Source organism: Cucurbita maxima, unplaced genomic scaffold (genome assembly GCF_002738345.1).
Source record: "Cucurbita maxima cultivar Rimu unplaced genomic scaffold, Cmax_1.0 Cma_Scf00048, whole genome shotgun sequence".
In the NCBI taxonomy this organism is placed as follows: domain Eukaryota; kingdom Viridiplantae; phylum Streptophyta; class Magnoliopsida; order Cucurbitales; family Cucurbitaceae; genus Cucurbita; species Cucurbita maxima.
Genome location: NW_019272064.1, coordinates 622027 through 643326, shown reverse-complemented (window position 1 = coordinate 643326; position 21300 = coordinate 622027). Strand labels below are relative to the sequence as shown.

General features: G+C 34.4%; 3 protein-coding genes across 7 annotated transcripts in view; 1 reads left to right on the top strand and 2 right to left on the bottom strand.

Annotated features, from left to right (window-relative positions):
* Positions 1–153, bottom strand: part of LOC111470982 (classical arabinogalactan protein 9-like) — a 1367-nt gene extending 1214 nt beyond the window's left edge. The window contains exon 1 of the mRNA XM_023116647.1: positions 1–153. This exon is cut by the window's left edge and continues 482 nt beyond it. Within this exon, the coding sequence (XP_022972415.1) occupies positions 1–106 (106 nt within the window). The 5' untranslated portion in view covers positions 107–153.
* Positions 154–3522: 3369 nt separating this feature from the next.
* On the top strand, positions 3523–7925 carry LOC111470981 (G2/mitotic-specific cyclin C13-1-like). The gene is made up of 8 exons (XM_023116646.1): positions 3523–3977; positions 4943–5184; positions 5271–5346; positions 6243–6316; positions 6407–6440; positions 6521–6670; positions 6781–6915; positions 7541–7925. The coding sequence occupies exons 1-8, from the start codon at positions 3705–3707 to the stop codon at positions 7637–7639; spliced, it is 1083 nt and encodes a 360-aa protein (XP_022972414.1). The 5' UTR covers positions 3523–3704; the 3' UTR covers positions 7640–7925.
* A 794-nt stretch (positions 7926–8719) lies between these two features.
* LOC111470983 (zinc finger protein 4-like) lies at positions 8720–20438 on the bottom strand. Of its 5 annotated transcripts, none has more exons than XM_023116650.1 (7): positions 19167–19288; positions 15019–15166; positions 14400–14538; positions 12159–12593; positions 11872–11877; positions 11306–11313; positions 8720–9527 (listed from the first exon to the last, which is right to left on the bottom strand). In XM_023116650.1, exon 7 carries the CDS (start codon positions 9507–9509, stop codon positions 8847–8849), a length of 663 nt encoding a protein of 220 aa, XP_022972418.1. In that variant the 5' UTR covers positions 9510–9527; positions 11306–11313; positions 11872–11877; positions 12159–12593; positions 14400–14538; positions 15019–15166; positions 19167–19288; the 3' UTR covers positions 8720–8846. The 5 variants fall into 5 exon arrangements, with proteins under 5 accessions (XP_022972418.1, XP_022972417.1, XP_022972419.1 ...); XM_023116649.1 differs by lacking the exon at positions 19167–19288 and adding an exon at positions 15478–15698; XM_023116651.1 differs by lacking the exons at positions 14400–14538; positions 19167–19288 and adding an exon at positions 15478–15698.
* Positions 20439–21300: the final 862 nt, after the last annotated feature.

Genomic DNA, 21300 nt, shown 5'->3' with positions numbered 1-21300 from the left:
TGGGAGGAGCGGGGGTGGCGGTGGGGGGACTGGAGGGGGGTTGAGCTCCGGCAACGGCGAAGGCAATGGAGATCAAAGTGAAGCAAAACAAAGCTTGAGGATCCATAATTGTGGCTTGGCTTCTGAAATCAAAAGAGAGGAAGAGAATAAATAGAAGATTTAGGAAACGGAGGACATTTTAGGTAATTTCATATCCAATAAACATAACGAATGAAGAATNNNNTTCATTTGCCTTCGAACAAAAAAACCCATCCCCACCCGCCACCCGCCACCCGCCACCAAACATATCTCACGTATCCCACTGTCGGTGGGCCCAACCGACCATCAAACTTTGGATCACATAGAATCTACGACTGCCACGTGTCCCCTACTATGTGCTCCGCTACACTCGATCTAAAATATTCGACCAATTCAATCCAACTCATATAATTACATACCCATCTATTTATTATTTATCCCACAACCATTTGATATATATTTAAAATTAAATAAATATATGAAAAAATAAATAAATAAATTATTGAAATCAACTAATTTAATTAGATTTTAGCTTAAATTAAAAAAATTATAATTCAAATCAGATCTATATAAATATAAGACTTGACCCGATTCAATCCATGAATATTGACATGTATTATTTTTACGTCCTTTTTCTTTTTTTAAATTAATTTAAAAAGCATTTATATAATACCAATTATGAATGGGGCCTTCCACGTGATGATGCATGATTAAACCCATTGATGTTTAAGTTAAATTATTGCAATCACCAAACTCTCCATTCACTTTTTTCTTTCCTTTTAAATAACATTCTTTCAATAAATAAATACTATATATATATATATATATATATGAATGTAAGTATATTATTGGAGTCAATTAACCAATCTATAAGTGTGTAACAATTTTATGAATAATCATATATTTATGTCGTTTATATTTGCATTTTAGCGGCTTTAATTATTTGTTTAGACCTTTCACTAGAATGCGTGACTTGCTCTGTACGTATGTTAGTCTAAAAAATGTGTATATTGAACTTATATAGTTAATGTATGTTTTAATCTCGATCTTGACTAATTAAGTAGTTGCTTTGATTTAAAAATATTTATAATAAAATTATTTATAAATATTAAAATGTTAACTAATAAAATGACTTCTAATAATATAATATATATATCATTTTAATAAAAAAAAATTATTGAAATTCAAGAATCATAATATTAAAATGGGAGGTTTAAAAATATTGGAACAAAAAATAAATTAAATTAAGGTATTTTTTTAAAAAAATTAATGGATTTCTTTCCCAGTAAGATATTTTTTATTTATTTTTATTTAATTTAAGGAAATGATTGGGGGATAATTTAAAAAAAAAAAACAATTTAAATGTTTTTTTTAATAAATAACTGGTTAATAAATTTACAAAAAGAAAAGGAAAATTGTGAGAAAATTTGGAAGATAATTGGGTAGCAGTTGGACAACTAAACATAACGAACCTGCTTTGGTACGAGGTTCAATAATGTGAAAATAATAATAATATTATTAAACAAATAATTCTCAAAATATCTTTCTTAAATTTATAAAATTATTTTAATTAAATCTTTATATATTATAAAATATACAAATTATAGAGTATAATTATTTTTTCAATAACTATAACATTATTATAATCAAATTCAAAATTATTTACATTAATTTTTAAAAAAATTAAAATGACGTCATATAAATTTTAAATTTGAAACGTTTATAATTTTATAGTTAAAGTGATAATTAATATATATTTAAAAAATAGAATTACAAATTTTGGAATAATTTATTAAAAAAAATACTTTTAATACAATTTCAATTATTAAAATATCCAATACAAACAGATATTTGAATGTTACTCAAAAGTAGGACGGAGTGTTTGGTGAGTCCTAAGTAGGTGTCGAGATCTAATTGGCTGGACGTCGGTGACGGTGACTTGTGACAGACATTCAAAAGTCAAAAGTGTATTATTAAAGGTTTATTTACGGTAATGATTTGTGGTGAAATTAAACTATTAAATCATTAGTTAATGTGGGACCCACGTGGCAAAGTTTTTTTATTTTTTATTTTTATTTTTTTAAGTTGGGAAAAAGATTAATTTTAAAAAAGGAACAATTTGGTAAAATAAGATTTGATTTTTTAATTAAACAAATTAATAAAAATACCTTATATTTTAATATCCTCTGAAAAAATTACTTCCTCAATAATAAATATAGTATATTAAAAAAAACTATTATTAAAAATGTTTTATCCTGACGTTTACGTCCTCAATAATAAATATCGCATATTAAAAAAATATTATAAAGTAATAAAAATTATAATGATATAATTTTTATACAATAAGGTTACAACTCTATAGAAATCATTATTTACATAAAAATGATATATTATCAAACAAGAAAATGTAAAAAAGAATTGGACATTATTATGATTATATATTATAATTGAAGGAAAAGGGAAGCCAACGTAGAGTGAAAGCAATGGTAAATCCGTTTCAGTTGGGCTGTCTAATCAACCTTTATAACCATGCAACATGTTTTATTATTATTATTATTATTTTAAATATTTAAATATTTCGATAAATAATTCAGACTATTTAAATCAATAATTAGATATAAAATAAAAAAAATGTACATAAATTTATTGACATTAAAAAAAAAAAAGAAATTCTTGAAATTTAGCATAATTTGTAACCTAAAATTCAAATCTATGATTTGAGTGTTTATGTTTATTTGAGCGTAAAAAATAATATTTATTGGATTTAGATCCATCAGGACACACGGAGCTCAAACCACAGCTTTCACCCTGACAAGGCAGGGTTCTGACAATTGAAATATGATCTCGAGAAAATAAAGGGTACAAAATGATTTAATTTTTTTAAAATCTTTTTATATAGATTTTTTATTTGAATTATCATATTTTACTTAGGACGCAAGTATCAGGTAGTCCGCTACAAAAGATCAACAAATTCATTTGAGCCAATAAGATAAAGAAAAAAATTAATTTTTTTCAATTTAGTAATTTTAAAAAAAATATTAACCTCAATATTTTTTCAACAACAAAATATAATAATATATAAAGTTTAGAAGTATTTAAAAATTATTACTTTACAATATCATATTAGTTATACTTTATTATTTGGAATACTCTAATTAAACATTTATTAAAATTTTATCATTTTGTATTTAAACCTATGGAAATATAAAAATATTATTTTCAGAATTTTCGGTATATTAAAATAATTTAAAAAAACAATCGACATCAAAATTTAAAAAAATATAAATCATTGTTATTTCAAATAAATCTTCTAGATATTTAAATCTAATATATACAAAATCAATAATTTTAAAATTATATATGGGTGAATTATCAAATTAAATGGTTATTCAACTAATTAAATTTTATTTATTTATTTACTATAAATTATTTATAATAATATTTTAAAAAATATATGATATGGCGCTATTTTTATCTAAATGTTAGAGACGATCACCGGAGATTCTGACGTTAAGATTTGAAATTCATGAAAATGGCGGCATTTCTCCCTCCTTTTCCTCTCTATTTCATAACTCCGTTCTTGTTCTCAGATTCTCCTCCCCACCTCCGCTTGCCTTCTCCGACTAACTCTACAACTATCTCCTATCCTCTCTCCGCCTCTCGTAATCGGATTCTTTCCGTCTCCCATGGACCCGCCGGAGTGCCAGAAGCCTTCCGTCCGAACGTCGAAGAAGCGCAAGTCGGAGGAAGACTTGCAACTGGCCACTGCCAACAAGAGAGCCGTGCTTGACGAGATCACCAACTCGTTGATCTTCAGTTCGAATCAGTGCTCTCTTTCTGATCAGGAGATGACGGATAAGCATCTGGACGAGGAGAAACTTCCTGAAGGAAGGTCTGTTGATTGTTCTAAGAAGTCTGGCTCTGCTTATAGGATTTATAACCAACTCCGATTACTGGAGGTATGGATTTCGGCTTCTGTGTCTTGATTTTTTTTTTTTTTTTTTCAAATATCGAGATGTTAAATGAACTGAGGACTGCTATACCTTTACTTTGTCTTGGTTTGGCAAGTTCTCTGTGTAGTGAAGTGCTTATATGAACTGAGCATTGCCATATGTTTTAGGGCTTGATTTTAGTTATCGGTGTAGCAAGGTCTCTGAGATCGAGATATTGTGTGTAGTGAAGCGATTATATGAACTGAGCATTGCGATATCTTAATTTCTTCGTCCAGTTTAATAGTTACATCTTGTTCAGTTACGAATATATTAATTCTAGAGAATCCGAGATTCCTCTCTACCAATAGTTGTTTAATTTTCTCCAATTATATGTGTTAGACCTACACGACTCTCCATAATGGTATGATATTGTCAGCACGAGTTCTCATGACTTTGCTTTAGGATTCCCCAAAAGGCTCATACCAATGGAGAGTATATTCTTAGATTATAAACTCATGACCATTCCCTAACTTAATCAATTTGGGACACTTTCATCTAACACCTCCCCTCGAACAAAGTACGCCCTCCCCTTAATCGAGGCTCGACTCCTTTGGAGTCTTTGTCATTTTTGACTGCCTTCGTACCTTCGAGGAGGCTCGACTCCTTTTTTCTTTTTGGAGTTCTTTGTTCGACATTCGAGGATTTGCCAATCTATTGGCACGGCTAAGTTTAGGGCATGGTTTTGATACCATGTTAAACGAACACGACTCTCCACAATGGTATGATATTGTTCACTTTGAGCATGAGCTCTCATGACTTTGCTTTAGGGTTCCCCAAAAGACCTCATATCAATGGAGAGTATATTCTTAGATTATAAACCCATGACCATTCTTTAACCGATGTGGGACACTTTCATCTAACAATATGAACTGAGGATTCGAATCCTCGCTATTGATATTTGATCCAACTAGTTATTTCCTTGCGTGAATCAGATGGAATTACACATGAAGGTACTGCCAAACATTGGAAAGGCTCACAACGGTCACTCCAGTGTAACGTTCCCTCGTTTCCGAGAAATTCTAGTCGATTGGTTAATAGACGTTGCTGAGGAATACAAGCTTGTATCAGACACCCTCTATCTCACTGTATCACACATTGACAGATACTTATCCTGGCATGCTGTTGACAGAAACAAGCTACAACTTCTTGGTGTTTGTTGCATGCTAATTGCATCGTATTTACCACGAACCCACTAGTTTTATTTGGTAATGTTTATGGTATTAGTTACAAATCTCACTGCTATTTTGATTGGTGCTGTAGGAAGTATGAAGAGATCAATCCTCCTCACGTTGAAGACTTCTGCTATATAACTGATAATGCGTATACCATTGAACAGGTGCTGCACTTTGTCCTTTCCATGCTTAAGTTGCACTTTCTCTTCTAATATTTGGCGCGGTTGAGAATTGTTAGGAGAGGAGTCTCACGTCGGTTAATTAAGAGGTTGATCATGAATTTATAAATAAGGGATGCATGAGACCTTTTGGGAAAAACAAAAGCAAAACCATGAGAACTTATACTCAAAGTAGACAATATCATACTATTGTGGTCAGAGCGATTCTCTTAACTTAGTCATGTCAATAGAATCCTCAAATATCGTACAAAAAAATTGTGAGTCTCAAAGGTGTAGTCAAAATTGATTTAAGTGTCGAACAAAGAGTGTACTTTGTTCGAAGGCTCTAAAGAAGGAGTCGAGCATAATTCGAGCCTCGATTAAGGGAGGTTCTATGGTGTACTTTGTTCGAGAGGAGGATTATTGAGAATGGTCACGAGAGGAGTCCCAAATCGTGAGGTTGAAGGGTCAGTGTTTCCTAAGACATCTTGCATTCTCGTTTTCCCAGGCAAAAATTACAACAAAAAGGAAGAAACTGTCCATATGACATGTCTACTTCCATAAATCTTTATCTATATTAAAAGCCAAATCAATATCCACTATACCTTATAGTATAAACATTGATGATCCACGTTATAAAATCTCAATGAAAATAGATATGGTTTATGAGTTATAAATATCGTTGTGATAGTATTTGTGTTCATATTTTTTTGTTATCATAACTGTGTTTCAAAATCTATTTAATATTAATATTTTGTCAAGATTTTTATACCCCTTTTGAGCTGCTGATGTAACAAGACTTAGCTGTAAATTTTGGTTCTTATGCATTTAGATACAAGCTCCCATTCTTTCCCTCTTGATGATATGATTATGGTTCTTATCTGGTTTTGTTTAATATGCAGGCATTGAATATGGAGAGAGATGTACGCAAATTCTTGACCTTTGAAGGTGCCCCCACGACAAAAAATTTTCTCAGGCAAGAATGTTTTTCAACTATTTCATTTCATACAAATCTATAATTCTAATTCTCCCAATACGCGATTAATACATTGTTGCCATATTGTAGAATATTTACACAAGTTTCCTTGGAAAATTGGAAGGTAAGCCCCATCCATGACAACTTCCCAATTTTATGACTCCCCTTTTGTTCTTGATTCTAAATAGTTAACGCTACCAGCAGGCTCCAGACTTGGAATTTGAGTTCTTGAGTTGTTATCTTGCGGAGCTAAGTTTGTTAGATCACCGTTTTGTTCAATTCTTACCTTCAAAGATCGCTGCATCAGCCATTTTTCTTTCGAGAATGACAATCAAACCACAGAACCATCCTTGGGTAAGTAAGTTTTATGTTCGTAGCACTTTTTTTAAAACCAAATTATGGTTTAGTTTCATAATGTTCTTGCTAGCTTCATTATAATACTATTGGGTTTTCACATTTTGCAGTGTTTTGCACTACAACTTTGCTCCGGTTACAGGCCATCTGAATTGAAGGAATGCATTCTTGCCATTCATGACTTGCAATTAAATAGAAAAAAAAGCTCTTTACTAGCTTTAAGAGACAAGTACAAGCAGCATAAGGTACTGTGTGCGTACATATTTCATTAGTTATTTTCCTTCAAAACTTTTGAATCATGATGTATATTCTAGAAAGAATTTAAGGTATTGCAATGTAACGGCCCGAGCCCACCGTTAGCAGATATTGTCATTTTGGAGCTTTTCTTTTTGGACTTCCCCTCAAGATTCTTAAAACTCGTCTACTAGGGAGAGATTTCCACACCTTTATAAAGGGTATTTCGTTCTCCTCACCAACCGATATGGGATCTCACATGTGTGTTAGGAGAGAGTTCCACACTGGCTAATTAAGGAAATGATTATAAGTTTATAAATAAGGAATACATTGTTGGGAGTGAGTTCTACATTGGCTAATTTAGGGGCTTTTGGGGAAGCCCAAAGCAAAGCCATGTGAGCTTATGATCAAAGTGGATAATATCATACCATTGTGGAGATCCGTGATTTCTAACATATATCTTCATTGGTATAAAGCCTTTTGGGAAAATCAAACTCAAAGTCATGAGAGCTTAGACTGATATAGGTATTGAATCCAAATCCCTTCATAGTTTACATAAATTACGCCAATATTCAATCTCTTGAAGGGAAAAATGTTAAGGTCATGTATTTAATGATAAATCATTTTATTTTGCAGTTCATGTGTGTGGCAGAGCTATCGTCTCCCCCAGAAATTCCTGCACATTATTTCGAGGACATTTATCAGCAATTATTCAACAGGTTCATAAGAACTTAACTGGTTGATGCCTTGATGCTTAAACTCTTTCTCTTCCATTGGCTAGCATGACATGCACAGTAACCATGCACAAATAATGAGAAGTAGGTACTTATTAGATAGAAGATACCCTTTCTTACTTGTTAGATAGGCTATTGAATCATAATCATGGGTTGATTTAGCATAGGCCCAGCTTTAGAATATTTTTTATTAGTAATCAGGTTTAGGCATAAACATCGGCATTTTTAGCTTAGTTTAGTGGTGCCGACGGCCGCCCTTGTAGGACTTAGTTTGAGGCTTCGGGGAGGCGTTTGCATTCTAATTCTATTAAAGTAAAGCAAAAATGTTTTTTTACTATAATTTTTAAATTTTTTTCACAAAAATAACATATAGAATTTATATAATTTCGAATGAAACCTTCCACCTTGAGATAACCTTAAATTATCACTAATCTAAAATTTGTAACAATTCAAAAATAAATGAATCTTGATTCTTCTTTAATGTGGTATGAATTGTAACATTTTGTGATAATTTGAACAATATATTTTTTTTACATATTTCTTGAACATCTTGGATAAAAATGACCCTGACATCTATAAAGTTCTCCAAGCCAATAGTAGCCCTATATGTGGTTGAACATGGGTTAGCCAATCTTAGCATGATGAATGGCTAATAATAGCCACCTAACCACTAAATAAATTACAGTAATTACATTAATGAAATCAACAATCGAGTAATTGGGATAAATATGTCCAAAACTTGACACACTTCAACATCATATCAAAAAGAAAACGGCTAAATTAAATGTATTTTTTTTAAAAAAATTGAGCATTCAAACCAAATAAGTATAAAGAATTATCCTTAAAACATTGATAATAAATTGTACATTTAAGCAAACAGAAACATAATTCTGAGTTTAGCTCAACTAAAAAAAGTTATTTATAAAAATGGAAAGTAATAAACATCATTTAGACTAATAAATGTTTCTTTAAAAAAAAAAATATATATATATAAAATGGGACCTGTTCGCCAATAGCTTCCAATAATTTATCCTGAGAATATATATATATATATTTACTACATTTAACCTTACAAATAGGATGACGATAATAAAAATAAAACCTCTTATAAATTATATATTACATTTTACATTACAAATAGGAAGGTCAAAATTCAAACTTACAACCTGCCTTAACCACTAAACTATGTTGATATTAATGCCCAATTACTAAAGCTTTAAATTCAAATCAAGCTTCAGCGGTTCGCTCATCGGTGGATCTGTTTGCTGTTGTGTGTTCAATCGGAAGCTTCCAGGCCAAGTTATGTCCATGAAATCATCCTCCAACGTGCAGGCGGCAGCGGCGGAGGTGGCGGCGGAGGTGGCGGCGCCGTAGAACCTTGCGACAGTTGCAGAAGATCCTCCATGGCCAAGGGGTTCTCTGTTTGGTCTCTGCAGAAGAAGGGAATGAGGCCTTACACCCAAAGATCGAACCATAAAATTAGCAGCATTATTCATTAATGGAGGCAGACCCATCATCGCCATTATTTTTTGAAATTGGTATCTTCGTGCTGCTCCCCTCTCCCTTTTGTGGGCATTTTGGTGGCCTCCCAATGCTTGTGAGCTGTAGAATTTCCTCATACAGTAGTTACAAGAAAACATCTTGGCAGTTGCAGCAGCTGAACTGCTGCTTGGCTTGTTCATCAATGGCTGGGAATCAGAATCATTTGTGCCATTGGAGGGCTGCAAATTCCCACCCAAGCTCAAATTCAGCCACCCTCTCGCAGGATTTTCATTTGCTGTTGATTCATTTCTGTTGATTCTTGTGGGACTTGATTCACTTGGCTTTTGGGTAGTAGCTGTTAGTTCTGCTGCTTCTTCTCTATCTTCCATAACTTTTCAGGGCTATGGTCTTCTTTTCTATTTGGTTTTGCCCCACTTAGTCAGGCCTGGTGCTGAGGAGACATTGGATCATATAATTAACGTTTGTAGCTTTGGTTTCTTTTCTCAATCTTTTCCCTCCTATCCATATTCTTTCCAAACTTAGCCTCAATAACTTTATAGATGGATGTCTCCTTTTTGAAGTAACTCTCAGAAACACCTACAGTTGACAATCCCAAATAATATGCCAATAATGGTCAAATCATGATCTTAGAATCTGTTTCAGTTGCCTGCCATTTCTGATTCTTACCCACCAAGTTAACAAATCATTTTGGTCTTGCTTTTGAGAAGCTAAAGATATTGGTTTTCTCTAAAATTGTATTGCTTATTGTATTAGAAACTTCTCGTGGAAGAATCTCACAAATCATTACAGATACGAACGATCTTTTGAGTTTTATCAAGCATGAACTAGGCAGCTGGGAGGGGTGACTAAGCTATCAATTTTAAACCACTACCTGGTTACTAAGCTAATTCAATGCAAACAAATTCGAGCTCAGCTCAAATATGTCTATCCGTGTGAAACAAGATAAAAAAAAAAAAAAAAAAACTTAGAAACAATCACAACATGTCCATAATTCTTAAAAAGTATCTAACCAATCCTGTAACTTGTAAGAAAGATGATTTATTTTTAAAGCAATTCATTTAATAAACTAAAACAAAAATAAGACAAGAATAACTTTTAGAGGACAATACCCAAATATTTAAAGTTTTTCTTTACCCCATTTAAAGATGTGTGGATAGCACCAAAAGAAGGGGGGAAATCTATCATTGATAGAATAACTTAGTGCTAAAAAAATCCCACTTGAAAGAAACAGGCTTCACCAATGTCATATGCAGCATAGCAATAATCCTAGTGACAACCGAGAAGTGGGTGTGGTGGTGGTATTTCTTAGTGCTTTTTTGATTTGATATTTTGTTGGGGGGTGAAAATGGGCTTTACAGACAAGAGTATTGGAGAATGGTAAAAATGGAAGGAATAGGGTTAAAATGCATTTGGTTTCTCTTTCTAAGGAAGTGTGTAAAATGGGCTTTTCTTTATGTTGGTGCTTTATTCCTACCCAAAACGGAATCTGGCTGCATCAGCACATTATTGGTGAAAAATGGGCATCACCAAAATAAAACACCACAAGACAAGAAGCCACTATACTACATGATCAGCCAGTTCAACAGTTACCAATAACTCATCCAAATGATTGTCTTGTCACTGATTTGATTGGATTTGGGATCTAAGGCACTTATTTCACTTTAGGACCTTAGGCTTATTTATAATCATCAATGCAGGGAATAATCAGTAGCCATACAGGTCCATATCGAGATACAACTTCGACACCTTTCCTCAGTTCCCCTTTTCTTAAATAAGAATTCTTTGAAACAACTCAGCTTACTAAATATGTTTACCTATTAATATTCTTAATCCAATATAAACTTCACATCAAACAATAAGAAATCTTAGTTTCTGGTGCGTAGCAACACTTTCTTTTTCCTTTTTCAAGACAATATATATAATGGTAGACCCTGTGTAAACACAGTTGGAGAAGCATTATGAAACCACTTATTCTATTGACCTTTGGCTTTTGATAGAATGACCTCTCAGGGCTACAAGTTCCCACTTTCCTGTACTAGTAAGGGAATCCATTAGAGGATTCTCTCTTTCTCAACAAAAACTTATGTACGATCTAATATTTCCATCCACAAGAAAACCCACTCCGTCGAACAAAACTAATATTTGCTTCGAGAGAACGAGATTTCTGTCTGGCAATCTCATTCACCTTTTGATACCGACTGTCTAATCAGTGTTTTTAACTCTACGATAATTACCCTAATCCATTTTATCTAACTAGTTTTCAAGGGATAATCACCATGCAGCCGGTTTAGAACTAACAAATCACAGCAACTCTTCCCCACACCTGGTCTATTCTCCTGTAATTGCAACCAGAAACTTCTATCCTTTTTTGCACACTGGTTCGATGGGGGCTCGTGATTGTTACAGCTTGCAGTTTGGTAGGCCGTCTCATTTGGAAGGTGATGTTCCTAAGGAGTGAACTTTTCTTAGGGTCTTCGTTTAAAAAGGTTGAGCACTTGTTGTAGAGTTCAAAAGAGGCTGCCGAACTAGCAAATTATCTCCCTAGTTGGTGAAGAATGAAGAGGATTAGTCCCATCTCTTTTATCCACTGCCGGTTTGCAGCCTTGAGCTAGAATAAGCTCCTCCAAATTTTGGATATTGGCTGGTATGTTCTCCAGAATAGTAGGGTGGGGATTTGTTTCAATGGGCATTCGTGAACCATCTAAACTAATGTAGCAGTGGATCTAGATTTTGAGAGAAATCCAAGAATTTCAAGTGGGCGGGTCATGAATTTTTCTAGGATCCAGTTAGATTTCTCATCTACCTGGTGTCCCTTACCAAAGGATTTTTGTAATGGTGACTTGATGCAGCAAATATTTTGCCAATTAGGAGTCTTCTACGTAATCTCATTTGCTTGGTATAGGACATTTTATCTGCCCCTTTTGTAGGGCCTTTTGTTAATATAAGTTTTGTTTCCCATACAAAAAGAAGAAGAATAAAGTTTTCAATTTGGAATTCAACAAACATGAGCAATACTCACATAATGCCGTGGGAATAAAGTGTCGGCGGATCCAAAAGTTAGGAAGGCTACTGAGACCAAAGTTTCCTTGCAACCTGGTCAACCTCTGAAAATTAGCAAGTGTTAGCGCAACCTCAGAAAATTCAAAGTTTAACATCCATCCAATTCTCGATGGCTGTTTGATTGACTTCGGAAAACAATTTTTTTTTTTTAAAATTCTATTTTCAATTGTAAATCAATAATGAAATAGTGAGTAATGATGAATGAGAAGCAACAGCTCGATGACACAAGAATCTAGCAAATGCTTTAATCCCTGCTCTGATCAAGAATATAATTACGAACACTTTTATCGTATTTCCAAAGCACAAGTTCCTGAAGTAACAACTCTTCACGAGTCCCCTGCGCCCGCATATTGCCGCACATGGCCATGTTTAATCCCATTTAACTTAAGTACCTGAAAGGGCCAACGGCAGCTGTGAGAAGCAATAAAAAAGTTAACAAACAAAGTCATTACTTTATCTTCCAAGTGTTTCTCTGCCAAAATACAAGGTAACGATATTGATTGAACCCATGAAACAGACACCTAACACCTAACGTGATGTCATGATTTATCAGCCAAATGGAGAAAAGAATTACACAGAGTGTTCGGTTTTAAGTAAGCGATATAAGCACGACATTCTCACTATTTTATCTAAACAGAGAATGAGGAAATAATACGAAAATGCAGAAACTTCTAGTTGAGTTGAGGTAGGCGATATCTCTAGTAATTTCTTTACATGATCACATTTTCCAATTTTACTAGCATTTATTATGACTTATCCTTCTGCAAGTCTGATCCAAAATATTTAAGTGGAGAAACTCACAGCAAATAGAAAACGTGTGGCAAAATAAATTCCATTAAATTAAAGGAGTTTAAGATGTATGGAAAATTGCACATACAACTCATAGTTCAAATTTAGTCCAAAAGGTAATTTTCAAAGACTCGAGACCCTCCCATAAAAAAGGAAAGAAAAAAGAAAGACACTTTCTAAGTGGTCCAAAAGTTCTCACTCCATTTCCATTGCTTGAATCATTATGTTTATATTCCCAAAATTATGATGGCACAAAATACTATTTAAATTTGTCTATAAGTTAACACTAGCATTGCAACCTATCTGCCAATCGCCATCAAGGATCCAGCAGCTAGATTTCCTGGTTTCCAGTCTAAATATAAGTTGGAAAATACTAGGATCCAATGTATTATTCAAAATCAAAAGCACAACAGGACAAAAAAAATCGACAACATTGTATCACACTCCAGCTCAAGATGAGTGAATATCCTTCAGCACAATCCATCTTCCCCACTCCCGCTTCTCAATTCATTTCCTGGTTCCCAGTCTAAATATAAGTTGGAAAATACTAGGATCCAATGTATTATTCAAAATCAAAAGCACAACAGGACAAAAAAAATCGACAACATTGTATCACACTCCAGCTCAGGATGAGTGAATATCCTTCAGCACAATCCATCTTCCCCACTCCCGCTTCTCAATTCATTTCCTGGTTCCCAGTCTAAATATAAGTTGGAAAATACTAGGATCCAATGTATTATTCAAAATCAAAAGCACAACAGGACAAAAAAAATCGACAACATTGTATCACACTCCAGCTCAGGATGAGTGAATATCCTTCAGCACAATCCATCTTCCCCACTCCCGCTTCTCAATTCATTTCCTGGTTCGATGAGTGAATATCCTTCAGCACAATCCATCTTCCCCACTCCCGCTTCTCAATTCATTTCCTGGTTCCCAGAGTGAATATCCTTCAGCACAATCCATCTTCCCCACTCCCGCTTCTCAATTCATTTCCTGGTTCCCAGTCTAAATATAAGTTGGAAAATACTAGGATCCAATGTATTATTCAAAATCAAAAGCACAAGAGGACAAGAAAAATCGACAAAATTGTATCAGTCTCCAGCTCAGGATGAGTGAATGTCCTTGAGCACAATCCATCTTCCCCACTCCCGCTTCTCAATTCATTTCCAAATCCTTATTAAGATCTTATCAACCAACACACAAATGCAATGTGCGGAAGAAGCTAATCACCTAGACTTGGCGTTCTTGACTAATTTTACCTTCCACTCCATAAACAGAAACCATTGTTGTGCAAACTTAACTATTGAAATGCGACCCTAGGATCTAGGCCAAAGATAAGTAACAATAAGAGAGTGAAAATCTACTGTACTGTGCATATAATGTGTCCTAGAACAAGCAAGACTCACAAAGCAACCACTAGCGAACTTGACAGGGACGGCAGAAAAAAGCCTGAACATTGACAGTGAGGTGGATGTCAGGCAGGAAGTTGCTGTCATGCTGCAAGTTGGCATAAAGGATTGTATTCATCCCAATTCTCCCAATCTCCTAGAGTATGAAGAAGGAAAAAAAAAAAAAAAAAAAAAACGGTAAACGAATGAAGAAACACAGAATTACAAATAATATCAAACAGATCACCCAAAAATTCAGCGACATCCATTATTACCTAGAGAATAGAGAAATGATATCTTCTTCATAGGAATAAATTGGAAAAACACATATCATATACGACAAAGAAAGAAAGATGTCCAATATGGAATAGAGCCAAAAATAAATAAAGTCAAAATAAACGTAGAGTTACAAGTTTGTGGTATATATCAAGCTTTGGACATAGGTTGTACAATTTAAAACAGTGCATTACATGTCTTTAAACTTTCAATTTTGTATGAATAAGTTAGTAAATTCGAGTTTTATTAAACATAAAATTGACAAATCAAAGACCTAAATCCAAATTCTTATTAGACACAGTTAAGAGTTCGTAGATCTATTATAGACACAACACTAAGTTTAAGGAAGGCACACACTTACAATTTTACAGTAAAATAACTTTCCACGTTTGAGATTCTGACGCCAATTTCGTCATATCATATGCAAACAATTCCAGTCAATAATATATTCCGGGGTCATGATGCAGGAAAAGAGAACAGAAGTGGTCACTTCCTGTTTCATCTACTTTCTACAAGTAACCGCAAAAAAACAAGCGTTAAATTATGAAATGGAAGGCCAAAAAATCTATACACAAGAACCATCCGTATATCGAATACATCTTTGCTCTGATTATTCTCTCCAATTTTTAATCAGCTAATTAAACTACAAAACAAAAGAAAAAATTCTCAAGATTCCAAATCTGCAAAAATAATTCTCAGCCAGTTAAGTATCAATAAACCACGAAAAAAGGTAACGGAACAACCAGGCACTACGTGAAAACATTCGTGGCTAGCGTTTTCAGTTTAGCAACAAAAAGAAGCAATGATAGGGGAAGGGAACCTGGAAGCCGCAGAGAATTAGCGGGCCGGCAGGCGCCGAGGAGCAGTGACCGGCGGCGGCAGGAGTTGAAGAGCCGATGAAGTTAACCGGGAAGATGAAGAGCGGGCAGTGGACATTAACGTCCGAGAAAGCGATCCAGAGCGCCAAGCCATCGTCTTCTCAGATTCTATCGATGTGACTGTTTAACGAACACAACAGGTATGATATTTTAAACATAACCTTCAGTGACTTTATTTTAGCCTTTTCCATACTAATTACCGGTTATTCCTTAATTATAAATTCATGATTATTCCATAAATTAGTAGAGTGCAACTTCGCATCTTTGGCATTCGAAAATTTTCTTTCGAGATATTGTGCTCTCAGTTGTGGACCGTTAGATTATTTGTACACCCACACGAGAATTTGTGGGTTGCACTCCTTGATAATATATATATATATATATATATATAGTTTGAGAAACCCTAATTAACTACACTTACACTTTAGTTGATGTTTTTTTTTATATGTTCTAACAACATAAATATCTTATCTCGTATGATATAAGATGTTAGATTATTCGAATCTCGATCTTAATCTCCTGTAGGGTTGCTACACCCACACGAGAATTTGGAGAGTGAGATTAGGGCTCGAAAAACCTTTCATATTCTCGATCGTGTGGAAGTTCTAAACTCTTTTTTTATATGTTCTAAGAATTTCCGACTCGATTCAGTTTATTCCTCTCCTTGTTGTTGGCTTATATGGTCCTTGTCTTAGCAACAAAACAATATGTGCACAAAATGTTCTCTAAAGTTCAATCCACTTTGTGTTGTGCACGGGTGGAAATCGAATTCGTCTTTTGCGACCTATTTAATGTCAACTTTAAATAGTTTATGGAAAACCCAAAACAAATCAATCTTAAATTTGTTGAAGGATAAAATTGAAATGCTCGTGTCCACTTAGGCATGGTGTAACATCCCAAACCCACACCTAGCAGATATTGGCTCGTTACGTATCGTCTTCAGCCTCATAATTTTAAAACGTATCTACTACCTAATAGGAAATATTTCGTTCTCCTTTCCAACCGATGTGGGATCTCACCATTAACATTATCAACCACTAAAAACAGTTAAAACCCGCTTGCTATCATAATCAATGCCTACACCACAAAAGGGACCTTCACACTAAGTTTGCAAGTTGCCAGAAAATAAAAGGCATATGCTTTCATCGTGCAAGCATAGTCTGTTAATAGCTCACTAATTGTCGGACTCAAAAGTTCAATCATATAAGCTTTTTGGCGCAGTAGTTCTGTTCCAACTTTGTGCACAGCTCTGTTTTTGTAATTTGTGGTGAGATACCTGTCTTTAACAATACCTGTCAGCAGATACCAAATATTTTCAAACACCTCTATCCAAAAAATGGTTTCATCGAAATACCCGTCTTATTTCAAAAATTACAATATTACTCTTCAAACTATCCTTGACGTTGAGAACCTTTAACCTTTCAAACGAAAATTGGGACTTGGAACGGCATGACAGTGTTGATCAACATTAGCTCAGCCTTTTTCCTTTCCCATTCTGTTGTCTCATTGGCGCGTTCCTCTTTGATTTCGTCAAATCTTTCTTGTAGACAAATACACACGTTGTGGATCAAGTTTAGTTCATTGACGTGTCGATCATCAGATGGCTCGGGTTCATCAGCCCAATGAAAGAAACCACGTTACTGCCAGTGTTCAGAACATAAACATAAAGGAGACGAAGTAAACTAAGTACCAAGTTTCTTAAGTCCGTATATGCTTACTTTGGACATTCTTACTTTTGCAGGCACTCCACAGTAACATTCTAGATTGGATTCTTTATAAATTTCCAAAGAAGACTTTGTTTTAAGTATGGATCCTGAAACCAACCAACAAATCAAGTGGGAAGAAAGTTTAAATCTTTCTTCCGGGACATAGCACTAATAACAGCTCAAGCTCACCGCTAATAGATATTGTTCTCTTTGGGCTTTCTCTTTTGAGCTTACCCTCAAGGTTTTTAAAACGCGTTTGCTAGGGAGAGGTTTCCACACCTTTATAAAGAATGTTTTGTTCTCATCCCTAACAAATGTGAGGTCTCATAATCCACCCCTTCGGGATTTAGTCTCCTCTCGAACATATGGCTCGGTGTCTGACTCTGATACCATTTTTAACGGCTCAAGTCCACTGCTAGTAGATATTGTCCTATTTGGGCTTTCTCTTTCGGACTTCTCCGCAAGGTTTTTAAAACGCATCTGCTAAGGAGAAGTTTCCACATCCTTATAAAGAATGTTTCGTTCTCTTCCCCAACCAATGTGGGGTCTCACACTTTATGAGAGGAGGAGAGGGAGAAGGCTGCTGATATTGCAATTTTTCATTGATATTGCAAAACAATCTTTAATGCTTTCATATCTTTTTTGTCTTTGGATTCCTAACAATGACCCATGAGGATAACACGAGCTGATGGATACCCTCTACAGTGATTGAAAGCATGAATTATAACGCAAATTTATAACATATTATCACATATTTCAATACAAGTATAACAAATGTCCAACAGTGTAGAGATTGTTGCATTATCTTTACAGCCAAAGACAGAGGACATAAAGATACTTCAAAAGGTGTATATACCACGAGCTCAGGGTGCTTCAAGCAACAAGATCCTAATCCAGGGATGGTGAGAACTAAGTTCTATATGCAACACCAAATCTTCCCACAATTTTTATTGCAATAGTTCTAAGAGTCTTCCAATTTGACCTCAGACATTAATAATACACTAAGATCAATGCCAAGAACGAGTCATTCACGACATGAATCATGATGAAAAGAGTGGCAGAAAGCAAAATCTGAACATAAAAGAACCAAACAATTCGACTCTACATTTATACTAACGCAAATTCAACATTATATTCATAAAATCTGTGTAAACATATTGAACAAGGTAATTACAACAACAAAAGCAATCGAGATCATGGGATCATACTAAAATCTCAAAGAAAAAAGGCTTTATGTTTTTAGAATTCAATCCAAAACATTTTGAAAATTCTAACATGTTCCTGAAAATCTTCTTATTCCTTTTCACCCAAATGGCTAAACATAAAATCGAAATTGTAAACTTTCAAAACACCTTTTCCTCATGATAGCAACTCCATCCCTGTAAACCCAAACAGATATTGAATTGATAAAGAGATTCCTACATACATTAAAACAAAGAGCAAAGAAAAGAAAGAAAAAATATATTAAATAAACCAACTCATGGACATTACAATCAAAATGGTCAACTATTTTAACCTACAAAAATTAATAATAAATCAGAAAAGAAGCAGTTATGAATCTTTGGAGAGTAGGTCAGCCAGTTCCCGGCCACCACATAGAAGTTCAAATCTCTAATAATCCACATAAATCACATCGAAGAAGAACGTGAATCCTCTTCATCTATGATAATCCCATATAAATCACATCGAATGATAAAATTCAAAGCCCGCGAAAATGTTGATCGACAATATCATGTTCAGCAACTAAATTTCCATCGCTAACGAATAAGAAAAAAAAAAACGCATTGCTATTCTCGAGTGGATTGGAAATCAAACAAACGAATGAAGTGAAGAAATTGTGAAAAAGAACAGAAAAAAAAAAAAAAAAAAAACCGATGCAAAATTGTGATCACTCCTAAAAAATCAAAACGAAGAGAGTGGAATACCTAAATCGAGCAACCAATCGAAGCAGCCAAGAAAGATCGTCGTCGCATTCATACAATGATCGAGGAGTTTGGAGGTTATCGTGTGGAGGCCCGCGATTATTGGAATCTTCTTCTCCTTTCTTTCGACAATTGACACCAGTCTTAGCCCTTTTTCAGTTACTTTGAAATTCATCCAATAATTGATTTGTTTCTATTTATTGTTATTTTTACCAATTTTTAGTATATATATAAAAAAATTGTTTCTATTTATTGTTATTAAAAAAAAAAACTAGGTCGCCGAAAAAAGGGGATGAGAATTCCGACGACTCGTCAGAATTCTCGCACCCTCACCCTACACGTTCTTCCCGATACCAACAAAGAAAAATAACATGATATAGAGGAAAAACGAGGGAGATTAGAAGAAAAGACTATTGAGTTACCTCACAACGAGCACAACACCGACAATCACCCGTCGAGATTCATGGTATCGTATAGTGTAAATAACGTCATGGAAGAGAGGACTAACAAGTCAGAGAACACCATGATGCACACGAGTGATTACTACCAAACAGTGTTGTAGCTTTGTTGGCAAAGAAGATAAACTGATTGCTAGTGCAACTAAGATGTTTTCGAACATATAAGTCCATTTTAGTGTTGTTATGGGTCTGACAGTCGATACATAGACAGAGGCTTACGTCATGCTTATTCTGGAAGTTCTCCCTCCTTCCCTGAGCAGACCTGATGATCCATAGGAGGCTCCACGGGAAGCTGCTGGACGAGATCGACCCCGCTTTTCCATTTATTATTATACTTATTTTAAATTTTCATCATATTTTAAGAATATTTGAGTTTTAACTCAAATTTCAAATACAAAATTAAGTTTATAAAAATTATATTTTAATTAATTTTCAACTTTTCACTTAAATAATATTAAAATTAAGGAGGTGGCATTAAAAAAAAAAAAAAAAAAAAAAAAAAAAAAAAAAAAAAAAAAAAAAAAAAAAAAAAAAAAAAAAAAAAAAAAAAAAGGCAAGTAAGGACAGGCGGAGGTAGGGCCGTCGCAGTGGCCGAGACATTGGAGGGCGGCTAGAGAAAATAAGAGCATTCAACCGTCGAGGTGTCGGGGAAACACGGCATCCTATGAATTAATCCCACCAAATGTCGGCACCCCAACCCCCCTCCTCTAATATTATAATATTACCTTATTTTACTGACCTACCTAGGATTCGAAATTCGGATCCAATATTTGATGATGTCGATATTTTTTTACTGTCTCTTACAACATAATTACGTTACTTATTTCTTACCTCTAAGAGTCAAGGCTATTTTCGTCTTTGCGACATGGTCACGTTACAGTATTTTTTACTTCTAAAAGTGGAAACTATCTCTATACATAAACATGAGTACTTTTAACATGTTTTTTTTTAGTGAAATTCTTAAGATGCCATGTAACTCATTGCTACTAGATGTTGTTCTCGTTATGTATCGTTGTCAACCTCGTGGTTTAAAATAAATCTACTAGAGAGAGGTTTCTACACTTTTATAAGAAAATGTTTCGTTCCCCTCTTCAATCGATGTGAGATCTCACAATCTACCTCCTTTGGGAGCCCAACGTCCTTGCTGGCATACCCCCTGTTGTCTGACTCTGATTCCATTTGTAACAACTTGAGATCACCGCTAGTAAATATTATCCATTTTGGCTTGTTACGTGTCGTTATCAACTTCATGGTTTCAAAACGTGTTTACTGAGGAGATGTTTTTGCACCTTTTATAAGAAATGATTTGTTATTCTCTTCAACTAATGTGAGATCTCACAATCCACCTGATTGGGAGTCCAGCATCCTCGTCGGCAGACTACCGGATGTCTAGTTCTGATACCATTTCTAACAGCATGAGATTATTGCTAATAGATATTGTTTGTTTTGATCCATTATGTACGTCATCAGCCTCACAATTTTAAAACACGTTTACTAAGAAGATATTTCTACATTTTTATAAGAAATACTATGTTCCCCTCTCCAACTCATGTAGGATCTCACGACCACCTAACATAGAATTGCTTTAAGCAAAACACGCTAACTTTAGAGTTTCTATAATTGAGCCAAGAAAATGCACCTTCTTGATATTGGTAGTGACTTTCTGTTTTTTAATCCTC

Bases quoted from the DNA above. Each gene is read 5' to 3' on its own strand.
- LOC111470983 (XM_023116652.1), bottom strand. From the start codon at position 9,509: ATGGAAGATAGAGAAGAAGCAGCAGAACTAACAGCTACTACCCAAAAG.
- LOC111470981 (XM_023116646.1), top strand. From the start codon at position 3,705: ATGGACCCGCCGGAGTGCCAGAAGCCTTCCGTCCGAACGTCGAAGAAG. The intron at 3,978-4,942 runs GTATGGATTTCG...TGCGTGAATCAG, and splicing joins ACCAACTCCGATTACTGGAG to ATGGAATTACACATGAAGGT. The intron at 5,347-6,242 runs GTGCTGCACTTT...TTTAATATGCAG, and splicing joins ATGCGTATACCATTGAACAG to GCATTGAATATGGAGAGAGA.